This window comes from Panicum virgatum, chromosome 1N (assembly GCF_016808335.1).
Source record: "Panicum virgatum strain AP13 chromosome 1N, P.virgatum_v5, whole genome shotgun sequence".
Classification (NCBI taxonomy): Eukaryota; Viridiplantae; Streptophyta; class Magnoliopsida; order Poales; family Poaceae; genus Panicum; species Panicum virgatum.
The window spans coordinates 45,102,790-45,124,754 of NC_053145.1; the positions used below are offsets into that span (position 1 = coordinate 45,102,790).

At 47.0% G+C, this 21,965-nt stretch overlaps 2 protein-coding genes and 1 long non-coding RNA gene across 4 annotated transcripts; 2 read left to right on the forward strand and 1 right to left on the reverse strand.

Annotated features, from left to right (window-relative positions):
* Positions 1-3,807: 3,807 nt before the first annotated feature.
* LOC120653571 (putative pentatricopeptide repeat-containing protein At5g40405) lies at positions 3,808-4,539 on the forward strand. The gene has a single exon (XM_039931286.1). It carries the CDS (start codon positions 3,808-3,810, stop codon positions 4,537-4,539), a length of 732 nt encoding a protein of 243 aa, XP_039787220.1.
* An 879-nt stretch (positions 4,540-5,418) lies between these two features.
* Positions 5,419-6,894, forward strand: LOC120656047. Its single transcript, XR_005667805.1, has 2 exons — positions 5,419-5,612; positions 6,527-6,894. It is a non-coding gene; the product is annotated as an uncharacterized LOC120656047 (long non-coding RNA).
* Positions 6,895-9,496: 2,602 nt separating this feature from the next.
* LOC120656048 lies at positions 9,497-11,335 on the reverse strand. 2 transcript variants are annotated; one of them, XM_039934032.1, is made up of 2 exons: positions 10,546-11,335; positions 9,497-10,451 (listed from the first exon to the last, which is right to left on the reverse strand). In XM_039934032.1, exons 1-2 carry the CDS (start codon positions 10,912-10,914, stop codon positions 9,852-9,854), a joined length of 969 nt encoding a protein of 322 aa, XP_039789966.1. In that variant the 5' UTR covers positions 10,915-11,335; the 3' UTR covers positions 9,497-9,851. The 2 variants fall into 2 exon arrangements, with proteins under 2 accessions (XP_039789966.1, XP_039789968.1); XM_039934034.1 differs by having other exon boundaries at positions 9,497-10,448; positions 10,546-11,327.
* Between the last annotated feature and the right edge of the window lie 10,630 nt (positions 11,336-21,965).

The window sequence follows — 21,965 nt, forward strand, 5'->3', positions numbered from 1 at the left end:
ATACCCCATTCCATTGAGGCGTTCCGGGCGGAGTTAGCTGCGGAATAATTCCACATTGCTTCAAATGATCACCAAATTCAAGGCTCAAATATTCTCCTCCACGATCAGATCGCAGAAATTTAATTGTCTTGCCTAATTGATTTTGTACTTCATTCTGAAATTCTTTGAACTTTTCAAACGATTCAGACTTGTGCCTCATTAAGTAGATATAGCCATATCTACTAAAGTCATCAGTGAAAGTAATGAAGTACTGAAAACCACCTCTGGCTATTGAGCTCATTGGTCCACATACATCGGTATGTACAAGTCCCAACAAGTCACTCGCCCTCTCACTCTGACCAGTGAAAGGCGCTTTGGTCATCTTTCCAAGCAAACAAGACTCACATGTGTCAAATGATTCAAAATCAAATGAGCTTAACAATCCATCTTTATGGAGTTGTTCAATGCGCTTCTCATTTATATGACCTAAGCGACAATGCCAAATAAAAGTGGGATTCAAATCATTTGGTCTAAGCCTCTTAGTATTAATGTTACAGACAGATTTATCCTCAAGATCAAGAACATATAATTCATTCACCAATGGACAATGAGCATAAAAAATACCATTGCAAAAGATAGAACAATGTTTGTTCTCAATTACAATCTTAAAATCACCAACTTCTTCCAAACATGAAGAAGAAATAATGTTCTTGCTCAAAGTAGGAATGCAATAACAATTATTTAATTCCAAAACTAATCCGGAGGGTAGAGACAAGTGGTAGGTGCCGACCGCCAACACCGCAACCTTTGCGCCATTGCCGACCCGAACGTCCAACTCGCCTCTTGCAAATCTTCTAGTCTCACTTAGACCCTGCAACGATTTGCAAGTATGAATCATCGATCCAGTATCAAATACCCATGATTCACTAGAAGATAATGCAATATTTATTTCTATAACATTTATACCTGAAGTGGAAGTCTCACTTCCCTTCTTCTTCTTCTTTTCTTCCAAGTACTTCTTGCAGTTCCTAGACCAATGTCCCTTTTCATGACAGTGGAAGCATTCATCTTCAGAAGTAGAGCCAGATTTGGCCTTAGGTGCTGGCTTTAGCTTAGAGCCTGAGGACTCACCACCAGAACTCTTTTCCTTGCCTTTACCTTTGGGATTAGGAGGCGTCCAACGCTTCCTCTTTTTGTTCCCCTTCTGAATCATCATCACATGATTGGGATTCTTCTTAATGCTCTCCTCTGCTGTTTTTAGTATCCCATGCAACTCACTCAATGTTTTATCCAAGCCATTCATCTGAAAGTTCATGATAAAAGGCTCATAGCTCGCCGGGAGCGACTGGAGAATAACATCAGTAGCCAAGTCTATCCAAAGTCTCAATGTAACCAATCATTTTGATCACATGAGGACTGACTGGGCTACCTTCTGCCAGCTTGCACGCAAATAAGGATTTTGAGATATTGAACCTCTCAGTCCTGGCTTGGTTCTGAAACATCCCACGCAGCCCCTCGATCATGGTATGAGCATCCGCATGCTCATACTGCTTCTGCAGATCAGGGGACATGGTGGCGAGCATCAGACAGCTGACATCAAGTGAGTCATTGCAGTGCTTCTCATAAGCTCTGCGATCAGCAGCAGTTGCATTGTCAGGGAGATCATCAGGATATGGCTGCTCAAGAACATACTCATTTTTCTCTTGCCTGAGAACAATTCTCAGGTTGCGGTACCAATCAATAAAGTTTGTTCCATTCAACTTTTCTTTCTCAAGAACAGAACGCAAATTGAAAGCGGAATTGTTATTGGCAGACATGATCTACAACATTAAAGTAAAGCAAGATTTCAGCACTAAGTTTATGTAAAGACTTTCATTAACTGATTTAACAAAAGACAACCTACTATATCAAAGTCATCTTCCCTCTAATGACATATAGTGGTTCAAGATCCATAATCACTAAAATTCTAGTGAGCTTTAGCATCACGGCTAGAAAAGTAGTGATACAGGTAAGTAACAAATTACTAATCACATCTCTATGCGACTCTTGTTTGTTGGGTGGCATCCAATGCCCCGGCCCCAACCCTATGCCTTAAAGCCCAAAACTGTTTTGATAGCTTTGCTGAGTAAACCAATACTATGCTTGTGAATGTCCGACATCCACCCTATACAAAAGTGATAGCTGAGGGTACTCTACTTTGGTAAACCTACCACACAACGATCAAAATTTATAGGTGCAGCTATTGGTAAAAGGCATAAAAAACTCAACCTTTTCTGAGGGAAACTATTCTATCATGATTAAAGCATCCACCATATGTAAAAGCATGAAAAAATAGTATGACAGGAAAATAAACATCACAAGCATATAATCATATTATATTGTGAATAGTATGGCCTCTTGCATCACAATGGGCACCATCGCCATGGCTCCAAGGTGACCTCCATTGCCATCCGTCCTGTCTTGTGGTGATCATCATCGCCATCATGATTGAAGCCTCCATGAAAAGATACTAAGCTACTACATCTAATAGCTAGTGAAATAATTACATGAGGATTCAAACATCACAAGTCGACACGCAGGTCATTATACAATAATGGTGCAACCTCAACCCGGTTGTGTTAACTTGCGACACGCAGGCCGCACAAATCATCACATACATCATCACATGATATTGAGGCCATACCATTCACATCACACCCTGCAAAAACAAGTTAGGCGTACGACGTGTTCTACCAAAGTAGCGCTTAGGAAGCCGCTATAGCGAGAAAGCAATGGCGGTCCCGCCCCCCGCGGGTCTCAGGGCAGCGCCCTGAAAACCTCACGGAATTACACAGATCGCATCTATGGAATCCCTATGAAAATCTCATCAGAGTGATCGCATCACCTCAAATCTGAGCCATTCATAATGCCTCAATTTTCACTAGGTCAATCACCTTGACCGTGCAAACTTTGCACTTGAGAAGACTGCATCTACACATGACCTTGATCTGTTGGTTCAATCTGCTGACTATGCACACAGTTAGTCCCGATGGTGATTCCAGCTGGTAGGGACATGTCGTATGCATAACAGAGTGCCGCGCAATCAACTCGCTCCAGTTTTAACCCCTTATGACCAATTGATCTAATCAAACCGTGCAAAAATAATAGATCCAATCTACTACAACAACATATCACCTATATGCAAAAGATCCTGACCAAAAACTACGCAAGATGGCTCTGGTACCACTGTAGGGAAACGGGTAGGCTACGCTAGCATCACTACCGCATAAACCCAAGATACTTGCGAGTAGAAGATCATAGATCGTTACCACTAGACGCGCAGCGCAGCGGAAGAAGTCGCGCGTCGATGTAGAGGAAGTAGTCGATCACGTCCCACGAACCGAGCTCCTCGTACTTGATCCCAGCAGCCGATCAGCGCAGCAGTCGCAGCAGCGCCTCCACGGAGTCCACACGTACGGGGATGAAACGCCGGGCGTCGGTGTGCTAGCACCGCATGCACGGCAAGGGCGGCGGCCGAGAGAGAGGGAGGGGCGGCGGCTAGGGAGGTGGCGCGGCTCAGGTCTTCGCCCCCCTAGCCCCTCCCTCATATATATAGGGCGTACTAATGGGCTTCTATCTCATAGGCCCATTAGTAACCCTAATCCCTCTTGGATCAATATCCACTTGGGCCTTTAAACCGTATTGTGATGATGGGCTCTTGGGCATATCACCAACAGCTTGAGAAGGGGTTTGTGCCAAATGAGTCAACATTTGTTGCTGTTTTGTGTGCGTGCACCCATGCAGGGCGTGTGGATGAAGGAAAGGAGGTTTTCAGGTCCATGCGGGACCATGGGGTTGAGCCCCCGGCGGGAGCACTACGGATGCTTGGCTGATCTCCTTGGACGTGCAGGGCTTGTGGAAGAAGCTGAAGCTGTGTTATTGGACATGCCAATGGATCCACATGCATCACAGTGGGGGTCTCTAATGTCATCATGCTTGATGCACAACAACATTGTTGTGGGCCAACGTGTAGGAAAGAAACTTATTGAGCTAGAGCCCGATGATGGTGGACGTTATGTTGTTCTGTTTAATCTATATGCAGTCAATGGTTTATGGGATGATGCAAAAGCTGTTCGGCAGATGATGGAGGAGAGGGGAGCCAAGAAGGAGACGGGCTTGAGCTTTATAGAGTGGAATGGTTTGGTCCATGAATTCATGTCAGGGGATATGAGACACCCCCAAACAAGGATGATCTATGCATTATTGGAAGATATGGAGCGGAGGTTACAACTGATTGGTTATGTCAAGGATACCAGCCGAGTGCTTATAGACATGGACGATGAGGAAGATAAGGGTAGTACCTTATCCTACCACAGTGAGAGGCTTGCATTAGCATTTGGAATCCTAAACATTCCCCATGACATGCCTATTCGTATTGTCAAGAACCTTCGAGTGTGCCGTGACCGCCATGTGCATGCCAAACTTGTATCCAATCTCTACCAGCGTGAGATCATTGTGCGTGACCGCCATCGCTTCCACTTGTTCCGTGATGGGGTTTGCTCCTGCAATGACTATTGGTGAAATTGCTACTGACTACTGGGTATAGCATGGTTATCAACATCAATCTGAAAACAGCAACTAAAACAGATTATCAGATTACACGTGACTGTCACAACCAAGGTGAATGTGGAGGATAAGAGAAACCATGGTAACATTTCTCGTCATACTATTTTTTCCCCAATATCATATATCATGAATAATGTTCTGTTTATATGCAAAGTAAACATTTTATAGCTTTTTTAAGATGTAAATAGCCTCAACTCTCTCTCTCTCTCTCTCTCTCTCTATCTCTCTCTCTCTCTCTCTCTCTCTCTCTCTCTCTCTCTCCCTCTCTCCCTCTCCCTCTCTCCCTCTCTCCCTCTCTCTCTTTTTCTCATTTCTGTTTTCTGAATGTTATTGCCTGATGTGTGAACTTCTTGACTAAACAGTGGTTCTTTCGTTTGTTCTTCATTATTCTTCTACTCACTAGTCACTTTGTCTTGCTACTAGGTTCCCCGTGTTGGTCTCCATGAAAGACTGAATTTCCCTGAGAACAGAATCTGATACTGCATAGACTGCTGTTGCAGTCTGCATTTCCTGATGACCAGTGTCTGTGGAGGACGGCCTACCATTTACTTCTAAAGTTCCTACCTCCCATACTTCATCCAGTTTGGAGTCCCAATGCTTGGCTAATTGTCTTGTTGGCACTCAATAGTCAGAACTCCGAAACAAACAAAGGACGGGTTGATCTTGGGGCCGGTTTCTGATGTTTAACATTGGTTATTGTGATCTCCGGTTTCATCTTCTGAACCTCGGCTCAAGTTATCCCCTGCCAAAGTCAACTCTACTTGAGGCCTGGGGCCATCAGAATCAGATGCTCGCCTGGAGTCATGAAAGATCCCAGACTCTCAGTAAGTCATAACAATCCTGTCTCTCTCTCTCTCTCTCTCTCTCTCTCAGTTCCGATGGACTACTCAAGTGGCGCGTCGGCGTCGGGGAGGGCGCGGGCGCGGTGGTGCTACTGCCGCTGCTTCCGCCGGTGGTGCCGCTGCTGCTACTGCTGCAACTGCTTCCCCGACGAGCCGCCGCCTACGCCTAGGGTCCCGGGCTCTCAGGTGCCGATCCTTCCGCCTCCTCTCGACTAAACTAAGTTCATCCGTGCCACGCGCTCCCTCGATTCGGACTTCGGAGACCGTCGGCGCGATTTGCTGGGTCGTTACTCCGTTGATCGCGTGGTCGGGCAGGGTAGGTGCTCCGAACTGGAGTCTTGTGTTCGGATTGGACTGGATGTAGCCTGTTGACTGCTGTGTTGCCTTCTGTGGAAACCGTGATCGTGTCGCCGTCCTGTTGGGACTTGGGGTGGAGCAGTCTGCACTGATTCGTGCACTCTGCATCTGTTAGAGACTTAGAGGCTTAGAGCTTTCAGGGTTTAGCACTGCATGTTTTGGCAACTAGTCAGGAATCGGTATAATTGAGCAGCCTTCGATTCCAGCCTTCCAGGGATGACTTTAGATTGCATGGTTCCTTCTGAACAATAGTAATTCATGCCCAGAAGCAGGCCAGGCCTTCAATTGTTACTCTTATTTGTTGCCATTTAAGCTCATCTGTTTTGATTATGTGTTGAACAGCTGAGTTACGCACCATTAATGTGTGTAGAGTGGTAAGGACAGATTCCGGGGGACCGTTTAGGTTTCATGAATAGGTGGCAGTTGATCACGCTGGACTGATGCCTGATGGTGTGGTTGTGCATACATGAGTTCCTCTACTCTATAACTGCTTCTGACACTGCAAACGATTGATGACACAAGTTAACCGATGTTGGATATTCTGACTTAGTTAGTTGATTTAGTATCAGTTATCCCTTGAAAATCTAAAAGCAATAAATCTTGAATATTTTCCGTTCCGTTAGGTACCCCAAGGATGTTGGATTATTTTGCATGTTTACTAGCATTATGCTTATGCTGTTGTACCATAGGAATACATGAACAAATGGTTTTGTTTTGACCTTTGTTATATTTCATTTGATCAGGGAGATGCTCATATAGGCATATGAGCACCGTGAGGAAATCGAGTACTGTCGTCATGTACACTAGGAAAATGGCTACCTTATTCTTGAAGTAGATGTTGAAGAAGCTCCTTTTCAGATGGTTGCTGGACAATAAATTTGACTGTACACTAGGCAAATAGTTACTTGTGATGAGGCTGTTTAAAGTATTGCGCTCATAATGCTACCTTACCTAGATGGGAAACAACGTAGCACTTGTAATACTAATCTGTGTGACATGGTTTGCTAAACCAAAGTGCATACTTGTAAAATCTAACTGGCACTTTCTGCATACACTCGGATGTACATAAACAAGATATTATAATCTGTTTCTCGCCAAAGATACTTGTGTATGTTTATATCTCGCCAAGATAGTTCCAGATTTTGATATATGTACTAAGGTTCTTGATGAATGTCTGGATACAATTGTGCTGTTACATTGCACATTTCTCCTCCTAACTGGGAACCCCTAGTGTTTCCAGAACTACTTGTTCCTAATACCATTTGGTTGTGCCTGGAAAAGAAAGTTTAATTGCATTGTGTTTTACTCGTCGCTTTGCCATTCTATTGCAAGCGGAGGAAAAGAAAATTCACAACCATGTATCAAACCTGTGACATGCTCACATGCTCAAGCAGCATTAACATTCCGAGCTATCTATTGTGTGCACAAACAATTGGTTGTATCATGTGGCGTGCTGGGGTTTACTATTTCAGAAACTCCTTGTCTGAATTGCTGGGTGCATTTCTGGAGGTATGTCTTGTGTCGCTGCCTGACTGAAACCCCGCACTAAGTATTAATCATGCATGCATGCATATCCCTATTTGTCACTTGGGGCCATATGCCTGAACTGTCAGCTGCAGCTGTGCTGTTGCGTAGGTGTGTTTAGTTGGTGAAAAAGTTTGGGTTTTGGTACTGTAGCACATTTCGTTGTTACTTGACAAATAATGTCCAATTATGGACTAATTAGGCTTAAAAGATTCAGCTCGTGGTAATCAGTTAGACTGTGTAATTAGTTATATTTTTTAACTGTATTTAATACTCCATGCATGTGTCCGAAGATTCGATGTGACAGGTATTGTGAGAAACTTTTTGGGAACTAAACGGGGCCTTACATGCATCCTGTAATGGCCCACTGAAAGGTTAGTGTCAGCAATCAATATGCATGCCTTGTTCGGCTGGCGGATTCAGCCGGATTCAGCCAGCCACAATAGTATTTTTCTCTCACGCAAAATCAGCCCAACCACCAGCCAACCAGCCAGCCAACAGTATTTTTCTCTCACGCGAAATCAGCCAGCCATCCAGCCAGCCAGCCGAACAAGGCATTGTTGGCCCTGCCCTGCAGCACTGACGGCTCGTCTTCTGGATGCTAGCTCATTTCTGGTCATCCATTATTGCAGCAGCTTGCAGCGAGTCCCATTCCACCTGCAACATCAGCAAACAGATTGAGCAGCCTGAATGCCTCGTCAACTTATTCTTCGTCGGCAACAGCAGCTCGGAGGTAACAGCTCGTAATCGCACACTAAAACTTCAGGAAGATTCTCGCGCTGCACTACAAGGTTTTGCCTTGAAACTGAATAAGCAGACGCTGGGTTGTTGGCTACACCCTGTCTATGAATGAAAAGGATGCAAATCCATTCTCTTGATCTGGTCTGCGCAAGCAAGTCTGATACTCTGATGTGTCACAATATGCATTTGAAGCTGAGCTCTGGTCCAACTACTAGTCTCCATCACGGATCGGCACTTCTGAATACTCGTGCCGACTGCTGGCTGACTGTCTCATCGTATGTTAATCCGGTCACACCATTTTTTAATTTATTTTGCACGAGCGCTGCCAGTGCCTTCGGGCTACCAGTGCAGGCTGCGTGTCTCACTGTTTCGCTTGCCACCTCCCTGGCTGGCTGGCTGGCTGCGTCGCCGCTCGAATTGAGGACCTTGAAAAGCTGAAACGAGCCAGGCAACCCTGGATCACCGATGAGGATGACCATGCCCTCCTGTTCTGCACGGACTGGTGATTGCAGCATCAGCTCAGCCTGCAAGCTCCAGTTCAGCTCTGGCCACGCCCTCACATGGTCAACAAAGTAAGAGAATTCCTCGCATTTTTGTCCACTTGTGGCCATTGGTATAGTGTGCTACAGCGCCTTTACACTTTACGCCTGCCAGGCGGCCAGATCAAGGCCATCCCCTCCCCCTCTTGGGGTCAACTTGGTACTGACCAGAGGGAGATCACATGCAGCAGTACTCTACTCTGTCAGGTAGATGTGTCAGTCAGAACCAGGCATCAGGCAATGGGGCGCCTGGCGACGGATGGATGGATGGGAGAGAAGAGATCTTCCATGGCAGCTTTGCCCCCTGTGATGATACGGTACTGCTGCAGCTCAGTTCCTACCGCGAGCAGAGTACTCTGCTGCCCTCCCTGCGGTGGCGCCGCTGCTCCCGGGTCAACAACTGGATCAACCAGGCAAAAGCTTCTTTTTTTCTGAAAAGAACAGGCAAAAGCTTCCAGCGGAGGCGAGCTGAGAGTTCTGATTCTGACCACTGGCTCTGTTCCTACACCTCCTTGTTCTCTGGCTGGAGCGGAGCCTAGAGTTCTAGCATGGACATCAGAGAGTTCTAGCATGGAACTCGAATCAAGCAGCTCCAAACATGGGGATGTCTCTTTCTCTTGCTGGAGCGGAGCCTAGAGCTAGCTAGTTATCTACGCGTTGAGACTTGAGAGGCCGGCTGAAAAACTGTAGGAAAACACTCAGATGTTTGACTTGGCCTGTTGCGCTTGCAATTGCCTTCTGCTCTCTGTGGGAGAAGGTACACTGGTAACTGGTGTAGGCCCAGGAAGGGGGCCTAGAGTAGAGGGCTAGATGAAATATCCTTCGGCAGTTCGGCTTGGCTACCTGTCAACTTGTGATCTTGTCGTCATGCACGTTGCACACACACACAGGTCAACAATTGTTTAGCAATTCGTGAAGTCAACCTGCCAAAGTTAAACCTTGATGATCACTTCATCAGAAACCTAGGATTATCTGTTGGCTACCACATAGTAGAAGAGCACTACTGTTTTCAAGTCTCGCTTCTTTTTTTTTTCTTTTTGCATTCACTTGTAGGTGCTAGTGCATTTATGATCAGACATGCCCAAGGACTGTCATGGCTACTACAGAGAGAGAAGAAGCAACAAGAGAGGCACTCGAGGAAGAAGGAAGGGACACAGGATGCCAACCACCAGGGCCTCTCCTGCTCTGGCATGAGCTACTGCCACTGCAATGCAGGCGGCTCATGAGGGAGGCCATGGGGTTTCCTGTACTCGTGGCCGGCCGCTCAGTTGCCGCCGCTGCAGAGGTCCAGCAGCTTCTTCCTCGCCTCGACCACCTCGTCGAACAGGTCGTCGATCAGCGCCAGGACGTCCTCGCACGCGGCCCGGAGGGCGCCCGCGCGCAGGCCCACCTCCGCTGCGGCCGCCGCCAGGTCGCCGCCGCGCTCCGCGGCCTCCTTCGCCTCCTCCACGGCCGCGCGCGCGCGCCGGAACTCGTGCATCATCACCCCGGCGCCGCCGCCGCCCGCCGCGGCCACGGACCGGCCGGCCTCCGCCGCGGCGCGCTGCTGCGCGCGGGCCAGCGCGGACGCGAACGCCGAGCCGAAGTAGGCGGCGCAGTCCCCGGCGGCCCCGGCGCCGGCGCTGGGGTCGGCCCAGTAGTGGAGCACGCCCCAGGAGAGGAGCGTGAGCAGGAACGAGGTGAGCATCCTGGTGGCGCAGAGCACGCCGCGGAAGCCGTTGAAGCCGCCCAGCTTGGCGTCGGCGGGGACGCCCTCGCTGAGGCAGAGCGCGAGCGCCTCCGCGCGCGCCTCGGCCAGCGCGCGGTTCTCCTCCTTGAGCGCCATGGCCTCCCTCCTGCACACGCTGATCGCGCGCGCCACCTGCTGGCATGGAGATGGAGATCACCTTCTTGCTTTTCTTGCTTCAGAGCGGCATGGAGATCGATCGATCGATCGAGCAAGCAAGAAATTAAATTACCTGGCGCGAGAGGTGGGGGCTGGATGGCGGCGCCTGCATGAGGAGCGAGGCGAGCTGGGCGGCGCTGGCTGCGAACCCCTCGACGGCGGCGGCGCCGAGGCGGAGCGCGCGGCAAGCCTCGCAGAGCCTGGACGCCTCGTCCATGTACTCGTCCAGCCAGGCGGCGCCGCCCGGGAGGTGGAGCGACGCGACGAGGCGCGCCAGGCCCGCGTGCGCGGCGCGGAGCAGCGCCAGCGCGGCCCGGAGCGACGGCAGCGACAGGAACGCCGACGACGCCAGCGAGCGGTCCAGGTCGTCGAGCCCCCGCGCCAGCGTCGCGTAGAAGGCGCCCGCCGTCGACGAGGACGGCGGCTGCGGCTTCACGCTCATGGCCGGCCGCAGCTACGAGTAGCTTGCTAGTTCCGGAGGAGGGAGGAGCCAAGACAGCGAGCTAGCTGGGGATGGGTAATGGCGCGAGCGCGACGGTGCAACCGTACGTGCGGATGGACGGGATCGGTGGCCTGGAGCGACGGCGACCTTGGTAAGAAGGAACGAAGCCACGCGGTGACAGCGACGGGGCTGCGAACTAGCTAGCTAGCTCTCTGATCTATCTCTCCCCGCTCTCTCTCTCAAGTGGTGGTGGCCATGGTTGCTAGCAGTTGCGGCCTAGGATGGAGATGGCTAGCACGCTAGGCGTCTGGATTTGGAGGGCAATCTTTGCGTTGCGCGTGTTATATAGGGCAGCAGCGGCCACCACTTGCGCTGCACCTGCACGAGGCTCGTTCGAGCCAACGGAACGGGACGGTTTGCCGCCACGGGCCGGCGAGCTAGTGCGAGCGATGATGGCCTCATGAGAGGGAGAGGATCGGAGGGAGCTGGTGGAGTCAGTTCGCCGGTTGCCTAGCTAGCTACACAAGTGATCCGATCGATCCACCGGCCGGCCCTTCTCTTTCTCCTTTTTTTTTCCGACTCCTTTTCGCGAGATTAGATAGTCGTAGAAATACGCGAGGTCATTCCCCTCTTCCCTTTTCATGCTCTATTTTTTTCTCGCTATACACGTAACTATGAGCGTTTTGTCACTATTTTTTAAAAAAAATGTAGAGCGCGGTTTGTTGACTCGGCGGAGACTCTATGAAAACACTTTGATGGCCACTAATTATATTTTGTTTCCCTGAATCATCTATGAAAATAAAATCATGACAGTATGAATATTTTTTCAATTGTGAAACATAGTACAGACGCAGACGCTCACATACACGCACACAACCCTACCCCTATGAGCGAACGAGCCTCCTCTGCAATAACCTGTGGCCCCGTGCAGTGAGGTCCGCCAGTTAGTGGCACCCAGTCCCGGCCCTCTACAGTATCGCAGAGAACTGGTTCTCCTATGAGCATCTTCGAGAGACTGAGCCGGAAGATCCGATTCTCGAGATTGATGAAGCCACCACAGTAGTATTAATTTTGCACTTTCATTTAATATTGATAATCACAAGCATAGTCCGAAAATGGTGTAGTAGCGGCTGTGAAAATTCCACCGTGCCCAACTGCATGGATTGAAATGCAGGATGCGGAGGTGGGCATGCATGCTAGATTATTACAAGTGAGACTAGCAATCTAGAGCGATCATGAGGGAGAATCCTACCCAAATTTGACTAATGACTTGACCCCGAATCTTTCCTCCAAAATGGCCACTACCATGCGCTCTGGTCACTCCACTGCATTACCACTGTATCACCCTACATCCTCTAGCTTACTACTACTACAGGTAGTAAAACACATGCATGTACTCTTTTTTTTTCTTTAAAAGAAAAAGAAAAAACATGCATGTACAAGCAAATTAAACAGCAGCCGCCTCCATTTCCCAGTGTACTTGTTGCCGGTAGTTTATTCATGCAGAACAATGCCTACCTACTCTTATAGTCCTATTCAAAATACACAAACATTCTCCTGTTGATCAATAGTAGGAGTGGCCTGGTGATGGTATTTTGCTGCACAGAATGTTTCTTTAGTGGGTGAAGAAGACATCGCCGAACTAGTACAACCGATATGATGCCTCCTTTCCTCCTTTCTTTTTTCTTTTTTCTTTTTTGCAAAAAGATAGGCATTCCTTCCTCCTTTTCTCACTTGCATTGGTATATATATATAAATAAGAATGCTCTTAGTTTATCTTGAGATGGGGCATCAAAGTCTGGTCCATCTCCAATCCCTTCATTAAGCTGCCATACATTACTGCTACTTGTTATATTAACTAATTGCTCCATAAAGTTAGAGCGAGATTGGGTTGATGAACAATATGAATATTGTTTATTTTCTTCTTATTCAATCTCCTTTCCTTCTGAGCTTTCCATCTTAAAAGGGAACTAGGTGGGAGTTGGAAGTGTATTAATTAAAGATAAGATTGTTCATGTGCATATACTAGTACAAATTCAACCTTTCAAAAAAAAAAGTACAAATATAACTATACATTTGAGACTGTTTGTTGCTTTTGTTTTGGAGAAACATGGACCAAGATCACTCAATCTTGTGAGGTGATTATGATGGTGCTAGGCATAGAGATAGTGCTGGTAGGCAAAGGAAGGCCATTGGTTGGCTCGCTAGCTATCTCATGTGAAGGATTTGTGATTTTAGAGGTCGACCCCCTTGGCATGAAGGGACACTCCATTTGATATGTGTGATGTCCAAATGATTACATGGCGTGCCCACATTATTAGCTTTATGTTCATTTCGCTCCGTCTCGTCTCGCCTTGCCTTTTACTTTATTTGCATCTACCATTTCAATTCAACTCCATGATGGATGGCATTGTTGAACCGGTAATCCGTGTCACTCACGACGACGACGGTGGTGGTTGTTAACTTCACTCTCTCGCGCATTACCGAGACTAATCATCTCTTTGCATTGCTTGTTCCAAGAGACCTTGGAATGGCTCTCCATGTGACCTTCATGAAGGATCCCTCATCTCAAAACCTCATTTCGTCGTGACATCTGTTGGAGACATGGGAATGATGCATTCATGCGAGATAGATGACCAAGAATCAGATAGAAATACTAGCTCCTTTTGCCCTGCTCAAAATCCTAATTACCGGGGTTCTGATCCTCTGGCACTCCTAGGGAAGGGGATGCATTGTGCATTGCATCAAATCCATATCTTCGGACCACTATGTAGATCTCCTTTTTGGATTCTCACTTGGCCCAAAGCTCTGCTTTTCCTCCGGCAATTGATGCATCTTATTAATATCTTATTGGAGTGCTCCTGGTTTTTCTGTCCATGTGACTAATGTTTATCTGGCACTTGTACTAGCATCTTTTTTATTCAACAGCACAATAAAACCATGTTATGCATGGATGAACAATAACGTATACTAATTAGTATAAGCATTCTGATCACTGATCAGTATAGCACATAAGGATGAACTTGAAACAGAGTATTCCACACAATAATTCTGGATAAATAGGCCATTGCAAGTGTAGATGTTTATATTTTTTTTAGAGAAACCAACCTGTTTCTTTTAGACATGAAATATTCATTAAAAAATTATTAACTATGAATACTTAAACTGTTTTGTACTTTTGAGCTAGCTCAATAAGTATCACTCCCATGAAAATTTGTTACAATGAATAGAACCACGGTACTCCATGTTTTGTTTAATGAGGTTGGTGTTCGTGGGTTCTAGGAGAATGTGATGCTTGGACTAGGAGGAAGGCATGTTGGCCTGGCCCCCCACGCAAATCTCATTGCCAGATTAAAAAAAATGAAAAAAAAACTAGCCTTCTGCACACTTTCAGACGACAATGTGCTGCCTGCAAGTATATATACTTTCCTATTCCGTTCTTTCCAAGTGAAAAGTAATGCAAAAGTTAGGCCCAACTGTACATTGTTAATTCTAAGCATTACTTTTATTTTCAATGAAATTCCTAGTTGTGTTTGTTTTCGTCCAACTGCTCTATCGATTTCATTTTAATTTATGCCATGTGACCACCACTTCACTTTTCGTATATGTTATCCTGAATCAAACCAAATATTTTTCTTGCAATGTACAAGTTTATATTGGCCAGTAGAGATCCAAGGGAAAGTTATTTTTCTCGAACGTCCAAGGGAAAGTTATCAAGTATTGTAGTTATATTTAATGAATCCTTATCTCTTATAATCATTGTCTTACATCTCAAGTGATGATTTCAGATGACTTGTTTTATGTTCAAAATGTTATGCAACCTAAATCCTACCCTGTTGCCGAACTTTTGCATGAAAAGATAGAAATCTTCCTTATCTTTCTTTCCCCTGAAAATTACATGTGTGCCGGTCCCCAATTGCCAGAATAGCACTTGTCCTAGCTCATCTGACACTTGGACAATTTTACCCTTCATTCCCACCTATTTGTGAAAGCAGATGCCTTCTTCAAACAAGTGAGGCCAAAAAACATGCGCAGATAGCCATACTAAAGACCACCAATTCGACAAGAGGGTTGAGCATGCAAGGTGCTAGTATATCAAGTCACAGTCACATGTGCTTCCTTCCCCCTCCTTGAGGCTAGATATGTATATAGGAGGTTGGGGTGAAAATGTCCAATCTACTAGGCGTGTGCTTTGTATCTTAAAAGAGCGCTATGTGGAAAAGATGGCTAGCGGGAGTGGTGTGTTTGTCAAGTTCTAAAAGGCAATGCTCTAGCCTGAGAGAGCAATTTTCCTTCTTATTTCTTGTGTGTTTCTTTTCCATGACACCATCTAAATGTTTGATGTAGATAATAACAATGCCTTTCTCTTCTTTTGCGCGCAAGAAAGTCATTCTAACAAGACCTTCATATTCAGGGCTGAATACCTGTACTGATGCATATGGTTGGTTACAACTTGACCTGTCCCAGTCGCAAAAAAAAAAAAAAAAAACTTGACCTGTCCCGGGCATTAGCACTACTCTGCCCCCACATTCTTTTTCTAAATACGTCCGAATAAATATTGTATTATTTATGAGAGATGAGACACACAGAACATCAAACTTAGTAGAGTTGATCCCTATTGGGAAAGGGATGCTACCACACCTGTCCTGCTTTCATCTGAAACATGGAGTAAATTTTGTCTGAATATCTGGTTATGGGTGGTGAATGTTAAAGGTAATTTCAGAAAACAATAGAGAGAAAATATAGCATTGCTTGTCCACTCTCAGCACTGTGCGACAGATTCTTTTCGGGAAGTTAAGCTGTTGCCGGGTTAGATATACACTCACTCATCTCTTAGTCATCCCCATGCATCATCGCTTTCGTACTGCCCGTGCACTGTCCTGGCAATTTCAGTTCCAATCGAGATCGGCAGGCAGTTGCTGGTCCATCCCACCTCATCTCTTTGTCTGGGGAAAAAGGGCCATCAATTGCTCTTTCAAAAAAAAGGGACCACGAATTGAAAAGGCAAAATAGGCGTCTTAGTCCTTCAACTTTACTCCAAGGATCAAGTTCATCCCTCAACTTTAAAAAAAGATCAATTTAGTCCTTCAACTATTATATTTAGGTCAAATTCATCCTTATATTAATGTGATGCTCCATAATACCATGAGACTAACACGAAAAGTCCTCTTTACCCTTGGCTATTTCCTCTCCTTCATAATTTGCATGCTGAGCAGTGCTACGGAAAGTTGATCAACATGTGCATAATATTCTTATATGATCAAGATTACACTAAGTATGAAAGGGCACTTTAATAAATACGAGATACAACAAGCTAGGAGAAACAACAATAGACCTATTATGCCGTATCATTAGTTAATTATAGCAATACAATAGTGGAAATTAAGTATGAGGAGAACGAGCCAAGGGTAAAAATAATTTTTCACATCAGTCTCATGTTAGTAGGAAGAGCCACATCATCACAAGGATAAGTTTGACCCTAAAATAAAAGTTGAGGGATTAGATTAGCCAATTTAAAAATTGAGGGACCAACTTGATCTTCAGAGCAAAGTTGAGGGACTAAGAGGCTGCTTGGTCCCCACCACAGCTCGCCACGCTACAGTGCCATGGCGAGTGTGGCGGTGGGAATCGGCGCCACAGAAGTGTGGCGTGGCGAGATGTGGTGATAAACCAAGCAGCCCCTAAGATGCATGTTTTGCCAATTGAAAATATCAGACAGTAAAAAGCGTCGGTAGGTGTATTTTCAACGGTTCTACTACCTGAGAGAGAGAGAGAGAGAGAGAGAGAGAGAGAAGGATTTGATAGATATGTATAGGATCACTAGGTTAAGAGAGAACCACAAACAGGGGCTCGAATTAGGATTTAGTACCTTTGATCTTGAGCTTCTAGTGTCACTTCTCCTCTGTTCTTCTTCTCTTCCTTCTTCTAGCCATCTTAGGACACGGGAGAGCCCTTCCCAGTGTTTCTAGTGCTCAGATGATTGGGTTCTTTGGGAGGGCAGAGGCTTAGGGTAGTCACACACACTCTCCTCTGCCCCTGGGGTTCATCCCCTTATATCCATGAGCACAGCACACTGGGGGGACACTCCTGGTGTGTTCTAGGAGGGGATCCAATCAATCCCATCATTAAATACTGGTAAAAAATAATGGCTCACCAGTTTAGACTGGTGATCACCGTTCACACCAACATTCTCCCCCTTGATCATCAGGCTAAATTTAAAAGTCCATTTTTCAACAAAATAACGCACCAAGACAAAAGGATTACAATGGTGAATCATACACATACCATTGAACCCAGTTGCTATAATACATCACCTCATATCAAATGAACTTCTTTAACTTAGGAGCTCCAAAACTTATTCCTTATGCTTATAGAAAATTTACGGACTCACTTTTCAAAAGATGGTACATGAAGCGTTCCCTCATGAGAGGTGACTCAAATGTGATACAAATATCAGTCCCAGGAGGCTGATACACATTTAATACATCAGATGGTACATCACCGTACAAACCTCCGAGGAGGCGGACACTCGATACAAACGATAATAAGAAGTAAAAAGGCTACGGTGATACACCAAAGCACGACCCACATGGGATCCAGCTCGGGCTCAGAGTATCGCGCCAGCAGAAGCATCTTGCAGAGGGCCAACACCACAGGCAAAGTTGGGTGCGGACGCAACCTCTACTCGACGTCTTCAACAACGAAGTCCGAATCTTCCTCTGAAGAAAACCACAAATATTTATCGGGTGAGTACAAAAGTACTCAACAAGTCCAACCCCATCCACGGAGGGGGGGGGGTAACACAGATATGCACAGGATAAATCAAGGATAAGACTGAGGTTTATTTGCAGTAAAGCTAGATTTTACACATGCAAGGGTTTATTTTTAAAAAGAGTTTTTCCCAAAGCAATTCTTTAGTAATCGAGTAATCAGTGGGGTCGATCCTACACGAAGGATCTAAGTTTTAAATGCTACCGGACTCCTCATCCGCCGTAGCTCGCGGCACATCTGCCGGACACTTTCCAAAAACAACTCATACCATGGAACCATCCATCCCAGAAGCTAGTTATGTGACCAAACCGTAACCCGCTCAATACCGTGAGCACGGCTATTCGAATAGGTTTTACACTTTGCAGAGGTGTGCAACTTTACCCACAAGTGGGGTACCACAACACGATCACCTTAATGTCGGTGCAGATCCCATCAAAGCCATTACCCACCTTACCTAGACCTGGCTAGCCAACACGGACTCCACCAAGGGGCCATTGACCTAACACTGAGGTTTAACCGGGGCATAAGTCACCACGACCTTATCCCTTCTCCTTGGTCACCCGTTGCTCTCAGCTCTCCTGATGGCTATCAGACTAACTAGTGGGGTTTATGCTAAGCCGTTGCCACACACAACGGTCGAGTGGTTTGCACGATAGTTGAGTTAGGCAAGATGACGAGATGGATATCTCGCAACCTTCTTGCTCTACCACAACGGTACGAGCCTCCAATACGACAATTCACACAGAAATGCCATTCGTCCATCTCATCTTAACATTCTATGCTTTTATAACCCAACTTCCCTTTTCTCAATACTCACGCATTTTCCCTTTTATAAAGCATGTTGTACCCATTTTGAGTGTAATAAAATGAGTACCGGGTCCTAAGCGGCGCTGTAGCAGCGATTAACATCCATAAAGAATAAATCATATATAGACGTTAATCTAGGTGGTCAAGGAATGGTCATAACAAATCAAGGGTTGGCTATCCAACCATGTTTCAGTAGTAAAAGCATATGCAATTTTGTAAAAATAGGCCAATAGGTCGTGTTTATAAAACTGGGTTGAAATAGGCAATCAAAGGATGAGATTGAACTTGCCGTCTTCAAAGCCTTCCGGGAGGTCCTGATCGAGGTACCGTCCTTCGGGTTCGGGGTCGCGGTACTGGTCCTCGCACACCTGCTCGCGATACTACTCGTCGACGGGTTCTTCCTCGATCACTCCGTGATCTACGGCGCACACAAATAAACACACAATAAATAAAAAGAAATAAACATTTTATCGTTGAGCTCGAATCGGAAGAAATTAAGATATGGAGGTAGGAGTAATATTTCAGGTGGTTTTCTAATGGCACGGCCGAAATTATGTTAGAAATGGCGTGGTATAGTTTCGGGGTGAACATAGGATTTTTGGCGCATGAAATGATAGGCCGAAGAGGGGTTTAGGGGCTAAATAAGGATCCGGGGCCTATTTGTAATTATTTTTGCGAGTGACAGGACTTGAATAGAATTTTGGAAAAGGTTCGAGCTATTTCGGAAATTAGGCAGGGACCTACTTGTAGCGAAAATGGCCTCTCATGCCATATTTCAATATAATGTTTTGGCGATTGATGACACACACAACACTTGGACTAATATGATTGTTAAGATGATCATTCTCAGGCTTTTAGGTTCAAATGATGACAAAGAATTGAAGAGACCATGAAGAAACCAAGTCAAAGAAATCAAGACAGAGATACTTTAGTATCACCGGTTGAACCGACGCTGAGAAAATCACATACGTCGGTGCATTGACTTGGAGCACACCAGGAATTTTGGTTTCACCGGTTGAACCGACGTTAGGGAAGTTGAATACGTCGGTGCAATGGATCCAGAAGCTGAGGCAAGGTCTATACACCGGATGAACCGACGATTTGGTCTGGTAAACGTCGCTGCAGTTGTCCAATGAGTTGGTTTTTCAGAGTTCACAGGACAACTACACTTACCGGTTAAACCGACGCAGCATCGGTTGATTGCCCATACACGTAACGGCTAGTTTTTGAGGCGGGTAGTTTAGTATCACCGGTTGAACCGACGATGGCTATTGGAGGTGCGTCGGATTAGCCGGCGTTAAGTATTTTTCTGGCAGCTTTTCTCCAACGGCTATATTTGCTTGTGCTTCCTATATATACCCCCAAGGCCGGGTCATTTGAGGGGGTTGGAGACTCTGGAAGTTCTATTGAAGATCAACATCAACTCCATCCACCATATTGAGCTTAGTGCCACATTCAAGCTTAGAATAGCTTAGTGCAAGTGTGAGCTTGAAAAGCTTAGTGCTTGGGAGGACTTGATCTTGCGAGATCAACCTTGAGAAAAGTCTTGCTGCGGCAAGCAATCGTGTACTCGTCGTGTGACCCTTCGACTTGGTGTGGAGAGGCAACGACACTTTGTGCGGGGAAGGAGACCCCTCTTGGTGAGAAGCTCCAATAGTGAAGACGGTGCCGTTGGTGACGCTTTGAGAGAGACGGTGGCGGTGGCCTTGTCTTGGTGACTTGGTGCCACTTAGCCTTTGCTTGCCGGAAGCCTTGGTGGCGAACGCAAGACGGTGATCAAGCGAAGAGACTTGGCATCACACTTGTTCGTGTTGGACAAGTGGCCGTGGACGTAGGGAGGGACTTGGTGTCCTAACCGAACCACGTTAAATCGTGTGTCTTGGTGTCTTCACGGGAGTTTGCATATTCTCTCCCTTACCTCTTTACTTACTGCATTACGTTTCTGTATTTACTCTATCTTGCGTGCCTTTACTTTCCTAGTTAATTTGATTAGGATTGGCTATAGGTTGCAAGTCTTTTAGGGGTAAGTAGAGAGTAGCATAGATAAACCTTAGTCATAACTAGCATGTGTAGGACGTGTTAGGTTTATCTCATGCAAATAGATTGAGCCCTAGGATAGAAAGCGATTAGCGACCCTATTCACCCCTCCCCCTCTAGGGTCGGACACCCCGGTGATCCTTACACTACTCATAAATATTTTATATAGTGGAGGGGCTTATTCATTAAAAGAAATAAGAGAGGGCTTCTTTGTAATTGTTTTTGGGATGGCAAGGACTTGATTGGAATTTTAGAAAAATATCCGGGCTACTCAAGAAAATGGCAGGGGCTTATTTATAAATGTTTTATATAGTGGAAGGTTCATTTCCTAAATAGGAAAAATAGGGAGGGCTTATCTGGAAAAGGGCTAAAGAGAGGTGGGGGGCTCTTAATGAAATAGAAAGGAAGGGGAGGGGTTTTGGGCAAAATCGTCACTCATCTTCTTCCTCCCGTTCAGAACAGAGGAGGGGCGCAGGGGCTCGCTGGCGGCGCCTAGGCCGGCGGCCTGGGGCCATGGCGGCGGCTGGGATTAGGTGGGAAAGAGGGAGGGCGACGAGGGGAACTGATTGCCCTCACTACCTCGAGCTAGGGTGGCTTGTGGAGGAGGCTCCACTAGAGCCAGCGGCGGCGGGCGGTGGTGTGCGTGGTGGCGGCGCTGCAAGGCCGGGGACGGAGCTGGCGGTGGCGAGCAGGGTTGTGGTGGTGGCGGAGCGCGCGGAGGGGCCCTTTTATAGGCGGAGCGATGCGTGGAGGAGGGGGCGCGGCGGTGGCCGATGGCCGGCAAGCTCTGCCGAGCTTTAATGGCGGCGGGGCCGGCTCGGCCACTTGACGGGCGTCCCCTAGTGCGGCGTTGTGGCGCGGAGGTGATGGCGAGAGGACGGGCAGGCAGAGGGGCGGCACAAGTGGACGGGCGGCGGCCAATGGCGGGTCGACGAGCGGTGGCCGTGCTCGGCTCGGCCGTGCGGCACGGGGGCCCTCGCCACGGGCGCGCGTGTGCCAAGGCAGCAAGTAGGTACGGCTGCGCAGCGGGGATGGGACGGAGCAGGGGCACTGGTGGGGGGGAGGCGGCGTCCTGGGGAGGCGTGGCGTGCGGCGAGGCTCGGCGCAGAGAAGGAGAGAGGGAGGGAGAAGGAAGGAAGAATGAGAAGGAGGGAAAAAGAAAAAAGAGAAAAAGAAAAAGAAAAAGAAAAAGGAGAAGAAAAGGAGAGAGAGAGAGGAAAAGAGAGAGAGATGTAGCGGAGGTTGTGGCGACGACCGCGGGACCGGTCGAACACGCACGGCGGTCGGTTGGCCGTCGGCGCGCTGCGTGGCTTTGGCGGAAAGCGACACGCACGCAGAACGAGGAAGGGAAACAGAGAGATGGGACGGTAATTGGTACTGATGTTGGAACGGTGATTGGTCTGGTGTCGGGACGGCGGAATTCGCGGTGGGGACCG

What these genes read in the sequence shown, in the direction of transcription:
- LOC120653571 (XM_039931286.1), top strand. Translation starts at nt 3,808, where the DNA reads ATGGGGTTGAGCCCCCGGCGGGAGCACTACGGATGCTTGGCTGATCTC.
- LOC120656048 (XM_039934032.1), bottom strand. Translation starts at nt 10,914, where the DNA reads ATGAGCGTGAAGCCGCAGCCGCCGTCCTCGTCGACGGCGGGCGCCTTC. An exon ending in GCCCCCACCTCTCGCGCCAG is followed by an intron (nt 10,452 to 10,545) that starts GTAATTTAATTT and finishes TCTCCATGCCAG; the next exon opens with CAGGTGGCGCGCGCGATCAG.